We start from the raw sequence: 15722 nt of genomic DNA, 5'->3' as shown, positions 1-15722 counted from the left end.
CGGATGGTAGCAACATAGCAATGCACATTTCCTAATTTTGATGATTATACTGTGGTTATATAAGACGATGTTCCTCATTTGTTTTAAATATACATTAAAGATTCAAGGGTGATGGTATATCATGTCATCAATTCATTCTCAAGTGGTTCACCAAAAAGAGTTCTACGTACTTTCTTGCAACTTTTCTATGAGTGTGAGACTGTTAAAAAATACATATCACAGCCAGGGGCAGTGCTGTAGTACCAGCTACTCAGGAGCCTGAGATAGGAGGATTGCTTGAGGCCAGGAGTTTGAGGCTGTGGTGAGCTATGACTATGCCTGTGAATAGCCATTTTACTCTAGCCTGGGCAATATAGCAAGACCATGATTCTTTAAAATATATATTTATGTATATATCATAAAGAAAAGATGTATTAAACATGGAACTGAATATTGCGATCTTAAATATATACTTCTATGGAAGAGAAAAATATGGAATATTCCTAACTTATTTTATGAATCTCGAAATCAAAGACAGTATGAGAATTGAAAATTAAATCTCATTTGTAAATATAGAAATGAAACTTCTAAACAAAATGTTAACAAACTGACTCTAGCAATGCAAGAAAAAAAGAATCAATCCAGAAATCCAAGGATGGTTTAACATTACGAAATACATAATAATGTAAGTCACCACATTAATATATCAAAAGCAAAAAATCCTGTCTAATTCAATAGATGCAGACAAAGCATTTAATAAAACCTAATAATTATTCATGAGAAAAATTCTTAGAAAACAAGAAATAAACAGAAATTTCCTTAACTTGATAAAGAGCATTTACCAAAACCCAAAAGAAAATATCATACTTATTGGAAAACTGTTAGAAGCATTCCCTTAAGATCAAGAACACGACAACGATGTCTGCTTTCTCTGCTTCTATTCCATGTTGTATTGGAGGTCCTATCAGTGCCAGTAAGACAAGTAAAACAAATAAGAGGAAGATCAGAATGAAAGAAACAAACTGCCATTATTCACAAATGACATTATTATCTACATGGAAAATCTAAGAGAATTCTGTACTCAAATTATTAGAATTAAGAAGAGAGGTAAGTAAAGTTGCTGGATATAATATCAACACACAAAATTACTTTTCTATATAGTAGCAAAAAATAAAAAGTAATTTTTTAAAAGTTGTTACTTTACAAAAAAATTTAAACAATGACAATAATTGTAAGAAGAGCAAGGTAAATGTATCAAGTTACTGAGTTATCAAAACTTACTAGACTGAAAGCTATAGCAAAAGATATTGTGATGCTGGTGCAGAAACAGCCAAATAGACCAATGGAACATATGAAAAAAGCTAGAAACAAGCCAGCACATATTTGGACATTTGCTATGCAAGAGACAGAATTGCTGATTTGTGGGGAAATGATGGAATATGTAATAAATAGTGTTAAGATTACCTATCCATATGCAAAAAAAAATAAAATTAGAACCATACTTTATACCATACACAAAAATTAATTAAAGGTAGTTTGGCAATATAAATATTAAAAGCAAAAGTTCAAATTTTAAAGGAAAATACATCTTTTTACTTAAAAATGGGGAAGACATAAAAAGCATATCCCATAAAGGAAAGATGATAAATTCAACTACATTAAAATGCAAAACTGTGCATCAAGTCCTCAAAAAGAGTTAAAAGATCCCACACCTGGGTAAAAATATGTACAAAGCATATAACCAGCAAAGAATTTGTATCCAGAATATATAAAGAACTTCTATAGTCAATGAGGAGAAGACTAAGAGCCCAACACAAAGACAAAAAGTACAAACAGGCACTACTTAGGAAAGAAAATTCAGGCAGCTAGTAAATACCAAAAAGATATTTAATCTCAGTTGTAATCAAGAAAATGAAACAAGGCGCATCATTTTTATATCTAACTACTCTTTTTACAAGGTGTATTAAAGCGACATAAGAATCATTAGAGAACTTGTCCTCTTGCTTCCACCAGTATATTTATAATCTTCTCTAGGTTTTATGGAAAGTTATCTGTAAAATCAGCATTATGTTTTAAAATGCTATTCAAAATAAACAAAACATACAGAAAAATATACCTATTTTTTCCCATAGAGAATTCTGCACTAAGATGTGGAAATAGGTCTAGACTGTCAGAAACTAATTCTATAGCTTACATACATTTTGTGAGTCTAAACATCCACATCATACTAATTATACTAATATTTCAATAATGCCAGATGATATAATCATTACAAGATCTTTTTAAAGTAACAGTTGTAAAATTTCTAAAATTATCTGTTTTTTTCCTATGGTCCTTTGTGTTCTACTTCCAATACAGCATCCAGTGCAACTGTATTTTTTTTTAAATCACATACAAGTGATGAGCTACAGTATTATTTAATTTTGTTTTACTTATTTTATTTGCTTTTTTAACTACTATACTCAGAAAAAGCTTGAAGAGATGAAATTATCTTAAAAGTTACGCAAATTGACAGTACCTCACAATGCTGGCGAGAAGCTTGAATTTCACATTCATACTTGTTCTTTACAGATTCTAAGCAGAGCTCTCTATAGATTCCTGCAACCAAACACAATTACTCTGATTATGTTAGCAATAAGTTTCATTATCACCTCCCTAAGGAATTCTGTTCTCACTGTATTTTATAAGACGAATCAAGAAGAAATTCATAAGTGATTCTAACTTTATCTTTAAAAGGCTCATTTAAAATATATATCCAAAAAGACTAGAAACTAAGAGTTTAAGAGCTAGAAACTACACTGCTAATTTTTGTTTTTACCCCATTCTTCTAAAGAATACTCCTAAACGTTTGATAGAGAATGATCAAAATGAAAATAAAACTCTTTCCTATGAAAAACAATTTCAGGTTTCTCAAAATAGAAACAGAGAGACAATAAACTCTGGTTTCATCAATCACGTATACTCAAAGTAACAACTAGATATTATAACCCCATCAAAACCACTACTTTTAAACTATTATTTATTTTCAGAGTCCAAAGCTTCCAAGAAGATTCAAGGTACAAAATTATATAAAACAACCAATGATATTTGGAGTACTCCTGACAGGGCTTTACCTAGAGGACAGATGCCCAAGACAGTTTAACTCAGAGGTAACAAGACAATAATATAAAATAGACAACACAGCCACGCAAATATGCCACTACAAAAATGGCAAGCGAAGATCTCTAGATGTGTATAGTAAAGGCAAGGGACAGTTATCTAGAACTATGCCATCAGCAACACATTCACACACACTACTCTTTGCAAAATCAAAAAATAAAAGAGGTCACAGAACAGAATAGTGAATAATTTACTCAAGTAGTGTCTCTTGATCATCCTCTTAGTCTAAAAGAACATAAAGAAAACCAGGGACATTTTTATTTTTAAGAGTATGCTGAGTCAATATGCAAAGACAACAGGTATTGTATTAATATTATCCACATACTTAATATCAAGCACTCTAGAATAAAATTTAGTTTAAGGTGGGTTTAGTACAAAAAGAACTTATTATCAACAATGCCTTAGGTATTATTTAACAGGTACCTGAGGATAAATTAGTGTCCCATAAAACAATCAGCATCTCCACTAATTAAAGTTTAGTTTTTAGTTTGACTATGAAAAATCATATATATCCCCTGATGATAAGTGCTAGGACATAATACTGAGGCTGGATCCCAGTTACAAACAGAAGACTGAAGTATAGCCATACAAATATAGTACATCTTCATTTATTCATACCCACAAATGAGTAATCAAACTTATCAAAATAAAAAAGAATCATTAAAGGGCAACATACGTAACCTAAACATCTGTACCCCCATAATATGCTGAAATAAAATAAAAAAAAAGAATCATTAAATTATCTGGTTAGGCCAGGCGCGGTGGCTCACGCCTATAATCCTAGCACTCTGGGAGGCTGAGGCGGGCGGATTGCTTGAGGTCAGGAGTTTGAGACCAGCCTGAACAAGACCGAGACCCCGTCTCTACTATACAGAAAAAAATTAGCCGGGCATGGTGGTGCATGCCTGTAGTCCCAGCTACTCGGGAGGCTGAGGCAGGAGGATCGCTTGAGCCCAGGAGTTTGAGGTTGCTGTGAGGTAGGCTGACACCACAGCACTCACTCTAGCCAGGGCAACAGAGTGAGACTCTGTCTCAAAAATAAATAAATAAAATAAAATAAAATAAAATAAATAAATATTATCTGGTTAAAGGCTAATTGCCTGTTCTAGAATATCCTGATCAAACATATTTTAAATGTTTTTATAAATTAAAAAAAAAACCTAGGCTGAGGCGGGCGGATTGTTTGAGCTCAGGAGTTCAAGACCAGCCTGAGCAAGAGCGAGACCCCGTCTCTACTAAAATTAGAAAGAAATTAATTGGACAACTAAAAATATATAGAAAAAAATTAGCCGGGCATGGTGGCGCATGCCTGTAGTCCCAGCTACTCGGGAGGCTGAGGCAGGAGGATCGCTTGAGCCCAGGAGTTTGAGGTTGCTGTGAGCTAGGATGACGCCACGGCACTCTAGCCCGGGCAACACAGTGAGACTCTCTCAAAAAAAAAAAAAAAAAAACTTATCAGTCTTACAGGTGAAAAATACCAAGAGTACTTAAATTAAACCTTAATTTATCTCAAGGAATTAAATTGTGATAGTAACAGTACCTCTTAATGAAAGTATCATAGTTTCTAATTGTTTCACCACATATGGAAGTATTTTCTTAACAACATTGTAAGCAACTTGAGATTTTTTTTTTTTTTAAATCTCCCACAGCAGCAGAGAAAAACAAGCAGCATTTAATAAATAACTGTGGGCTGACTGACAATAAAATATTCTGGTCAATGTAAATTTATTTGTAATTCCATCAACAACAAACACTTACTTGACAAATACCTTTTAAAGCTACTATAGAGTTTATATTCTATATATGGAAAAGATGTTTCACTTTCCTACCTGCTACCTTTGTACGAATTTGCATATTTTCTTGTAAAGTTGCCAGTGGTTCCAAATATTCTGGTGCTTTTCCAGCTATGACTTCTTGTAGTTTTGCATCCACTTGACTTAATCGTTCTTTATAAAGTCTTAATAAAGCAAAAATTAAGATGTTAACTTAAAAATCCCAACAAAGACTAACAATTTGCCATTTCTATACATTATTTCTTCCTAATATCATTCTTATTCTAACAACCTATCAAATGTATTTTTGCCTCGATCTCAAGTGGAGAACTCAGTTACATTATTTGACTTAATACACATAATCACAAAATAGATATCTATCATTTTTTATCAGTATCACTCTTTAATGGTTAATCCACAATACAAAAAATACAATTGAAATAACTATCTTTTGGCACTCTCAATTTTTGTTTTTTTCTTAACTACAGAACAATAAAGCAATTCTAGGAGAAAAGGTCATTTATTAGACACTGAGTTTAAAAGAAACAAAGAAGTCATTTTGAATAGACATAGACATTACTAGTTGTCAAAATAAATAAGTCCCTGGCTTCTCTCTACTTTTCCTGAAAAAGAGCATTACAGTATTTTTTAAAAAGAACAAAGAGAAGTAGAGTCATGAAGGTCAAACCAATGGCTTTGTGACCTGGCATACCTAGTTCATTTCAACTACAAAGGAAGAAGCTATAACAAAATGAACTGCTCAATGGACGAGGAATTGAAAAATGGGGTAAGTGGTCCCTGTTGCCCCCATTTATGAGTCCACTTACAAATACTCTAATTTGCCAGCTGTCACACCAATACATTTAGTTTGATTATCAAAGTATAAGACAATTCATGGTTTTATTTTGGCAATAATCCTGTGGGACAGAACTAATTATTTTTAACAGGAAAATCTTTATACAAGGCTGAATATCCTTAACCCAAAATGCTTGGGACCAGAAGTATTTTAGATTTCAGATTTTTTAAGATTTTGGAATATTTGCATTATACTTACCAGCTGAGCATCCCTAACCTGAAAATCCGAAATGCTCCCATGACCATTTCCTTTGAGTGTCAGGTTGGTGCTCAAAACATTTCAGATTTTGGAGCATAAGATTTCAGATTTTTGGATCTGGTATGCTCAACCTGTATTGCCATCCTTTATGAAAAGCACTTCTAATCCTGGTTTTATGGTATTTTAAGGTTGTCCTAAAAAGTTCAAAGCAGACTAACAATTTAAGATCATTTTGTAAATTTTTTTTCCATTTGTTACTTAACATAAACAAAGAAAATGTCAAAATATGTCAAAAGTATGGTATGTTGTAACTTCCAAAAGAAACCACTGATTATGCTTATAGGTGTTAGTATAACTAGCAGTTGTCCTTTGAAAACACTATGGTACCTAGCTTTCATATAAAATTCTGCTCTTCCCTCTTGTAAATATAAACCAATACAATCAATATTAATTGTCTAAAATTGATCATTACAATTAGCATATGATGATTCTTAAGGAGCAAAGCAAGCTTGAGTGTTAATACAATAAATATTCTTTTTATTCTAACAAAAAGGGAAAAAATTATTTGAGTTAACTGCCAAAATAATACATCATCATGTCTGGGTTAAATTTTTCTAAAACACAAGATACAATGATAAACAAATGTATAAAGTCAGAAAAGTACAACATGATACTTTCATTTTTTGAAATTATAACCCAACTTTAGGCAAAATGCTAATAATCTGACACAAAGGATAACTACACCTGAAAAACATTAAATATATACAAAATTTGGATAAGGTATCCCGAGTTTGTGAATCAACATCTTAAATAAAGAGGATATATGAATTAACAACATTCAATTAACTAACCTTTTAAAAGAACGGGTTCTTCAAAATCGGTATAATTTTTACAACTTTGGGATTCGAGTATAAACTCATCAAAGGCAAGAATCATGAGTCCCTCAGTAGCAACCACAGTATTATTTACAGAGTAGATGCTCAATTAATGGTTGTTGGATGTTGAATATTAAAATGAATGGAAACTTGGATGGTATAAATTTCCTCTATCTTTTGAAGGAGGTGGAAGAACTCACCTTCCACCACTATAGAAACTGCAAATGGTGGGTTTTCTGCTTTATGAAGGGAGTGCTATTGTGCCCTGTGATGCCAAAACAGGAAAAGCAGGATAATTACATTATTATTATTATTATTATTTTTATTATATTTCCCACCTCTTCTAAAGAGGATTTGAGACAACTTACAGAGATACACAGTAGAACAGAATAAAAATAACAAACAAGGCAATTAGGGCAAGAGGAAAAAATAAGATGATTGTAAATCTGGTATGAAGATTAATTTTTTTCTGAAACATATTTCTGAAAACCAAATCCCATTCATGGATTATTTGTGCTAAAATATAAAATACAAATTTGCTTCCTCTTTCCCAGAATGATTCTGGATGAATTCTCCATATTGTCCAAATAATGGATTCTTTGGGGATCCAAACTAATTTTAATTTAAAATAAGTAGTGTAAATCTTTAGAATAAGATTTTTACCATGTTCTTCAGAGCCAAAAAAAACCCAGTATCTAACAGGCACCCACCACATGCAAGGCAAATGGCTAAGAATTTTATGTACTGTTCACTCAATCCTCGCAGTAGATAATAAGGAAGCTATCATCCCCTTTTAATCAGTTAAGAAAGCCTGGATTCAGAGCCTATGCTCTTTCTATTTCACTGCATGTCCTCCAAAGTTGGGTGCCTTAGTGGAAGGAACGTGATAGCACCAGGAGGCAAAAACCCTGACTTAGATTATCACTTTCTGATGAACTAAGGGCAAATAAATTAACCTCTCTGAGCATCAATTTTCTCACAGGTAGAGTGGAGATAAGACTATTTATCTTCCAACCTTACAGAGTTGCTGCAAGAAGCAAACTAAACAATGTACATGAAAACATACAATGTACATACTATCTAATGTAAGATATAAACAAAATCACTTTGCCAGACACAGAATTTTTGGGAACTATTGCATTTTAGTCTCAAATTTTAAAAGTGCTATCTTTATCCAATAACTTAACAGAGGAATGAATGAAGCAGATTAGGGTACAGCAACCCAGGGGATACATTTTAATCACCAACATCCACACAGAAATATTATACACCACCCCAATTCCCCAAAAAACCTGCCTAAAAATCCTCAGTTTCGTTAACGAGGTCTTCAGCAAACAAACAATAGTTGAAGCCTCTTTCAGATCAGTCAGTCTCATAAAATACAAAACGGAAAACAGTTGAGACTGAAAGTAATTGTTCTTGTGCTAGTATACATGTGACACAGTTGAGATTCAGTGACAATGACCTTCTAAAGTCACTACTTACTGATCTTTGAGATCGGTAAACTGTTTTTCAAGATTGGACATTTCATCTAAACATTCCATTCTTCTTCTTTCACAGTCTTCGTCATCCATTTCTGTTAACAGAAAGGCAAAGATAAAATTAATTTTATGTTTCAAATATATCTGAATGTTGATTCAAACAGAAAAAACAGAAATATGAATTTAGATGCGCAAGGCCTATATTAAGCCTTAAGAGAAAATAAACTTTTATCCAAAATAATTTCTACTATAGAATTAATCTAAAATACAGATGAGAGTTAAAACTAGAGCTCTTTTAATCCTCTTTTATCCATTTTTAGATCATTTTAAAAGACTGACTGTAAGCTATGACTATAAAGTAATTAACCAACTTTTGGTTTGTTTTCCACCAACTCACCAGAATTTAGCACCAAAATGATTGTGTCCTTTAAAGGTTAACATTGCTCAAAACACTTTTGGAATTCTTCTTTTGCAACTGCTCATATAGCTGATTTACCGGTCAATACAAAAAGAAAACTAATTTCATTGCTTTTACCACAGAATATCTTGGTCTACCACTCTTATGCTCTCATTGTTCCCTCTCCCCAAATTACTATCATTCAGTGAGAAACAGGCAAATGAGGAGAAAAACAAACAAATTTCTTAAGGAACACAACTGTTAATTACCAGATCTGTCCTATATTCCACATCTTCTATTTTTACATCACATATATTCAACACATCAAAATAACTGAAGCATAAAATGATCTGCATCTTGATCTTCATCAAATAAAGGTCAAACCATGAGACAGAGTTAAATTATGTTTGATTATTTTCATTTGGCAAGGAAGTATATGAATCATTTTTTAAAATTTTCTAAAACAGATTTAAAATATTTCTGGCTCTTGATATCTTACTCCTTGGCTACTTAAAACTTGGTCCCTCAAGATAACTCCCTCCCCTCTGTATAGCAGAGGTTTTTCTGTAGCCTTAAGATCTGTTCAGTACCACAGTTTGAGAAGAAAAAAACTGTGGAAGTTTAATATGCAAGACATATGGTAGAATAAAAATGCTTTCACAAAAAGCAAAAGTGCAAAATGTATTTTAAAAATTTCTTTGCACTTAAAAAATTTGACTTGAAGTTCAAATTATCATTATATTCTTCACAAATTAAGTTGTCCATTATTTTCCAGAATGAAATAAAAACAAGTTAAAAATCACAGCAGTCAACATAAAAAATACAAGGGAAGAACTTTAACAAATAGATACAATTTTGTGATCCTAGCTCCCATCAAAAAACCAAAAACACTTGGAAGACAACACTTTATAGATTAGGAAATGTATTCACATACAGTCTAGATGTTCTTTTTTCTCTTTATTCCCCACTTTTGAAACCTCACCTACTTTTGTGGCTAGGCAGCTGACTTCCAAATTATTCTTCACATCCCAGGCAGGTTCCAATGCCACATGTCCATCTGTCAGTTGGGCATTCTTACTTAACACACATTGACTGCCACTTTAGAAAAAAAAAATTTTTCCCTGGGGCCACGATGTTTTATTAAAACAAAATGATCCTTTCTAATTTGTTATTTTTTATTGTTTTCTGTGCATGAGTTATATGCAACGCAATCCACGTTTTTAGAATTAAATTATCAATATTAATCGTAACAACAGAACATCAATAAGTAAGATTTTCAAAAACCAACTGCAGGGTTTTGCTTCATGAGGCCCTGGGCTCAAAACTAGCCTGAGTTAAATACAACTCACATGGCAGTCAATGTGTTAAATATACCCCCATCACCTCAAAAGCAACATGTCTAAAATACTCTATCTTCTACTTTCGTCTCAAATCTTTTACTTTCTATTTCTGTTGATGTTACCACCATTTTCCTTGTATTTTCTCTTACCTTCACTCCTAAACTTGCATTCACCAATCCTGTTTTGTGCTCTGTTTGAAATCCTTCACATCTATACCTTCCAAACCAAACTGGTTTTCTCACTCTTTTGAATAAGGCTTAAGTTCTGGCCTTTGCACTTTTTCTTACATTCCTCTCCCAAAAAGAACACCGACCACCCCAATCCAAATTCTACTCATTCCTCAAGATAATTGAGGTAATCTCAACTTCTTCAGCTAGCCTGTGCTGATCAGTCAGTTCTGAAAAGATTTCCTCTGCCTTTGAATTCCTCCCACAGCACTGTTTAGTTAAGCATACATTTAGCAATTTAATCAAGTGGTGACTTATGACAGCTCTTTGAGACCACATCATAACCATTTATTTATACCTCATACTGAGTTGTGCCCAGTGAGGCACAAAGAAGTCACTCATAAATATTTATTTGTGGACAGCTGATTTATTGATTGAAATTGCATTCTTCCATGGATACTTGCTTTGAAAGGGAAATATGAAAAGAAGTTATCTGGTGATACGAGGCTGTCATCAACCTGCCATCAACGCTTCCTTTACATGGTCAAAATCAGGCCAAGGCAAATAAATCAGTCTCATCCCCACCATATGGCTAGAAGGAAAAGAATCCAGGTAATCACAAATTCCACTCCCTTTTTGAATAATCATTCCTAAACGTTTGCAAAATTTATTTGTGGTGTTAATCTGCCCTCCCCCCACCCAAAATTTTAAAAATCTAAAACAGCCCAAAGTTGGAACGGATCGAAGGGAAGAAAAAATGGTGAATTTCAACGCTGCCAAAAGTCAGCCAATTTATAGGCATATGAAGACCCTGATGTTGGTCCCTTTCTCTGTTTTGAAAACTTGAGGGAGCTACTGTATAGGGACAGCTCCCAAGTTAGCCCCCGAAAGATACTAATGTAAACTGCGTACTGACAGGCTGACTTGGGAGGTGAGGTTAATTAGTTCTAAGCCGACAAATACCGATACAAATGTACCCTGGGCCCAGACAACACACCCACGCTGAGGTAAGGGTTACAAAGGTGAAAATATGGAAAGAAGTCGGTGGTCTAGGGAGAGGAGGCATTTCCTGGACCTCGCAGACAAGATGCCAGGCGTTCACCGCCTGGGTCCGTATCCCCAGGGCACTGCCGGGAGGTCCCAAAGGCGAGTACCACCGGGAGCAGGATAGCGCCGCGTCCCGCAGCTGGGCGAGCCAGGCCCCCTCCCGCCCCGCCGCGCCGACCGGGACCCGTCTGGAGCCAGGCAGCACCCCGCGACCGGTCCGGGTGCAGTGAAGGGCCGGGAGCCAGTCTCCGCCCCTTCCCTCTTTCCCCGCCCCGCTCTCCCAGTAGGACGCGGCTGCCCGGCGTGCGGAGAGCGGCCTGTCGCGCACCCGGCGCGGAGACTCAGGGTCCCAGCCCTGCGGGGTCGCGCACCTGAACTATCTCCATCCTCAGAGACCGAGGAGCTCTCTGTGTCTTCGTCCTCGGAGCTGCTCCCCTCGTTTTCAGCGTAGTCCACCTCCATCTCATCGTGATGGTTGGTCTCCTTCTTATCCCCTCGGGAATGGACTGGCATTTTCCAGCCGCGCCGTCGCTTCCCACTCCCGGCGCCCAGCCCGGCCACCGCCGCTTCAATGAAGGGCGCGCGGAACGCCCCGACCCACCCAGCGGCCGAGCTTGCTCACCCCCTTGGCTCCTCCCCGCCCCCGGCCCGGGCCTCACAACCTAACCCGCAGGCTCTGAACTGGGAGCTCTGCCATTGGCGGAGGCAGTCCAGAGCCTGGGGGTGGAGCTTGCCCTGCTCTGCCGCGGTTGGTTGCCCGTAACGACGGCGCTACCTTCCGGTGTGTGCCGGGAATTGTAGTCCTTAGTGCTTAGACCTGCGGGGGCTGCCGGCTACCATGCCTCAGCAGCCTTGATCACTTCTTCTTTCTGGACTTCAAGTCCCACAAGGCACGAAAGCTGACACACCCGATCGCAGTTTATAAACTAAACAGAAACAGATTGTGCGAATTTGGTCTGTATTTATCATTTTCCCGCCAAGTGATTGTTTGACCTCCCTATCCAGGATGTTACTGTCAGAAATGAAAAAGTCTTTTTTCCTGAAAGGGTCTTTGCTTGCTCTTTGAGCCTGGGGAACTGGAAAACCGTCTCTTTTGCCTAAGTACCTTTATTACCACTAATAAACTGTTATATTGACTTATTAACTGTAGACGATAACTTGCACTATGTTACACAAAAATCTTTAAATTGGTCTTGAAACTTTTATAATCAGTAATATAAAAGGGAAGGAAGTATTATCTTGGCATTTTCAATCTAGTGTTTGTTGCATTTGTTTTTTATTAAATGCAGCTGGAATATAACACTAGTCTTGATTTAACTTCAGTTTTCAATGAAAAATACATACTTAATGAGATGTTATATTTCTCAAAGATAGGGTACATAGACAAGAAATACTCAATAAGTATCATAATTGTAATAGGTCATATTAATTGACCACTTATACTCTGTATCAAGTATCTTGATAAGCTGATTACTGGGGGTTATATTGAGTTTAATTCTCAGTATAATAGCCCTCAGGTAGATGCCATTATTATACCCATTTTACAGATAAGAAAACTTCATCTGCAGACAAATCTTAAAACTATATTTTATTTTTTAAAAAAACTATTTTGTCCATTTATAGAGACAGAGTTTCTTCTTGAAGTGGCAATTTGCTATTGAAAGATAGTACATAGACTATCACAGATTGTATAGCATTGCTTTCTCAAACAGGAGATCCAAAGACATTTGGTGGAGGATGGTAAGGGTATCCTGACATAACTGCATTAAAGTTAGATTTGTAATTTAATGACCGAAAACATTTCAAGAGCTATCCATCTCCTAGATAGAGTAAAATCCAAATTGGGTGAGGTGTAGAGGCTCACACTTAATCCCAGCACTATATAAAGCCAAAGCGGGAGGATCACTTGAGCCCAGAAGTTCGAGACCAGCCTGAGGAACATAGCAAGACCCCGGTCTCTACAGAAAATTAAAATTAATTAACCAGGCATGGTGGCACGTGCCTGTAGTTTAGCTACTTGGAAGGCTGAGATAGGATCACTTGAGTCCAGAATTTAGAGGCTGCAGTGAACTATGATCAATCATGCCACTGCCACTGCATTCCAGCCTAGGTGACAGAGAGAGACCACGTCTCAAAAAAAAAAAAAAAAATCCCAAGTAAGGGACTTTTATTATTTAGTGTCAGCCTACTTCTCCCCTTCTCACTATACAATATTCTTCAAAACTTAACTCTTTATAGTTGCTAAACAGACAAGCTGTTTCCCATTTCAATGTCTTTGCACATTCTATTCCCTCTGCAACACCCTTCCTCTCCTTTTCTTTTTCTATGCAACTTTCTGACAATACACATCTCTACTGGCACCTCCATCATTCAGTACCTTGCAACCTTGTACTTGTTGCTATCACAATGTATTGTAAACTATTTGCAAATGAATCTCAACTATTGGATTATGAGTTCCTTGACAGCAGGGATTGTCTTAGTCTGAGATGCAAATTCAAAGGCATGCAGTCATCAGGCAGGTAAAGTAGAAAGAGGGTAATTTTATGTGAGCGGTAAAGCAGCTGCTTTTGGCTCCAGCCAATTGTTACTACCTGAGAATTCTGACCTAAAGATGTCAAACCTTCCCATTTTCAAGAGAAACTGGAAATTCTATGTGAAATACCCAGACTTGTGAACATCATCTCAAGTAGTGTTTTTTGTTTTGTTTTGTTTCTTAAACCCCAGATCAAACAAAAACAGCTGTGGCTAGAACTCTGGCCTTGTTACTCTTTGTTATATAGTATCAGCAGCTAGCATAGTGTGTGCTAAAAAGTAACAGTAGCTTAGATTGCTGGTCACTCTATGTGTCAAGCATTGTTATGTGCTTTAAATATGTTAATTCATTTAATCCTCATAATAACCCTATGAGGTAGATAGTATTATGCCTTCCATTTTACAGATGAGAAAACTGAGACACAGAGCAGTTAGATTACTTGGCCAAGGTCTCACAGCTAATAAGTACCTGATCTAAGATTTGAGCTTGAGTTATCTGACATGAGAGCCTGCACACAAACGCTGGCATAGAGTGCCCCTCTAGCAGGTGCTTTCTATTTCTGCTGTTCCAAGAAAAACAGAAAGAAGGTGGAGAGAAGGCATGGTTTATAGCCCTGGTTCTTGTGACATCCAGCTGATAAAATTTGGCGAACCACATAATCTCTGGTCAATTGTAAAATGAGAATGTTGCATTATGTTATTTTTAAGTTCTCTTCCAGCTCTAAAATTCCTGTCATCATTAAGTTTGTATTTAAAGTATATAGAATAATAGGAAATTATGCAGTTAGAATTACATGATGGTATTTTGCCTAAGGGAGGAGTTTCTCTTTCCTCTCCCCAAACAAATTTTAGAAAAAATGTGTAGGAGGCCAGGCACAGTGGCTCACGCCTTTAATCATAGCACTCTGGGAGGCCAAGGTGAGAGGACTGCTTGAGCTCAGGAGCTCAAGACCAGTCTGAGCAAGAGTGAGACCCCCTATCTCCATTAAAAATAGAAAAATTAGCTGGGCATGGTGGCTCACACCTGTAGTCCTAGCTACTCAGGAGGCTCAGGCAGGAGGATCCCTTGAGCCCAGGAGTTTGAGGTTGCAGTGAGCTAGGATGACGCCACGGCACTCTAGCCGGGGCAACAGAGTGAGAATCTGTCTCAAAAAAAATAGATGTTTTGGGAATGTGAAAGGAACTGTAAGGGGGAAAATTTAATAAGGCTAGACAAGAATATTGTCAATGTAGAAAATATAAATTAATATAAAGAAAACCATGAAAGCAGAATGAAGCTTCCTCAATCAAGGCAGTTAAAAGGTAGTAATGATGCGTTACATTTAAGTAGCACTTTATATTTTACATATACAAACATTAGCTAAGTCTCACTTTTTATCAATCCATTCATTATAGGCCTTTATTGATAGCCCTCTGGAACTCATGGTCAGTCATCAGCAAAATCTCTTCCATCTCCATCCTCTTTTCTGAACAGTCCCTTCAACTTTCTTATTCTAAAGGAAATATGGCTCTTCCTTAGGACCCTGTTTCCTTTGTACCCTTCCTCCTACTTAGCCTTGTCATGGAGTAGGTGTGCGCTTTATACTCCTTGTTCTTTCCAGATGATCCCCCTTCCCTCCTCCCTGAAACCTCCCAGTTTGTCATCAGGAGACGCCCCACATTGTATCTACTGTGGCTGTCATCTACATATCTCCAGGTTCACTCCCCCTCATTTTTTTAAGATTTTAGCTCCTCGCTCAGTGTCATTCTCTCCAATGGTACCCCGATCATAATTCTTGATAGGGCCGGCCCGGTGGCTCACGCCTGTAATCCTAGCTCTCTGGGAGGCCGAGGCTGGCAGATTGTTTGAGCTCAGGAGTTTGAAACCAGCCTGAGCAAGAGCGAGACCCCGTCTCTACTAAAAATAGAAAGAAATTAAT

The 15722-nt window shown here is 36.5% G+C and overlaps 1 protein-coding gene across 1 annotated transcript in view; it reads right to left on the bottom strand.

Moving 5' to 3' along the window:
* Nucleotides 1-11910, bottom strand: part of BRMS1L (breast cancer metastasis-suppressor 1-like) — a 33463-nt gene extending 21553 nt beyond the window's left edge. The window contains exons 1-4 of the mRNA XM_012658048.1: nt 11643-11910; nt 8325-8415; nt 4968-5095; nt 2498-2577 (exon numbers count right to left, since the gene is read on the bottom strand). Coding sequence (XP_012513502.1) covers nt 2498-2577; nt 4968-5095; nt 8325-8415; nt 11643-11784 — 441 coding nt within the window. The 5' untranslated portion in view covers nt 11785-11910. The remainder of the gene's footprint in view (nt 1-2497; nt 2578-4967; nt 5096-8324; nt 8416-11642) is intronic.
* Nucleotides 11911-15722: the final 3812 nt, after the last annotated feature.

The sequence above is a fragment of the Propithecus coquereli genome, unplaced genomic scaffold (genome assembly GCF_000956105.1).
Source record: "Propithecus coquereli isolate 6110/MARCELLA unplaced genomic scaffold, Pcoq_1.0 Scaffold116, whole genome shotgun sequence".
In the NCBI taxonomy this organism is placed as follows: Eukaryota; Metazoa; Chordata; class Mammalia; order Primates; family Indriidae; genus Propithecus; species Propithecus coquereli.
Note: the sequence above shows the minus strand (reverse complement) of the source record. Positions and strands in the feature narration are given on the sequence as shown.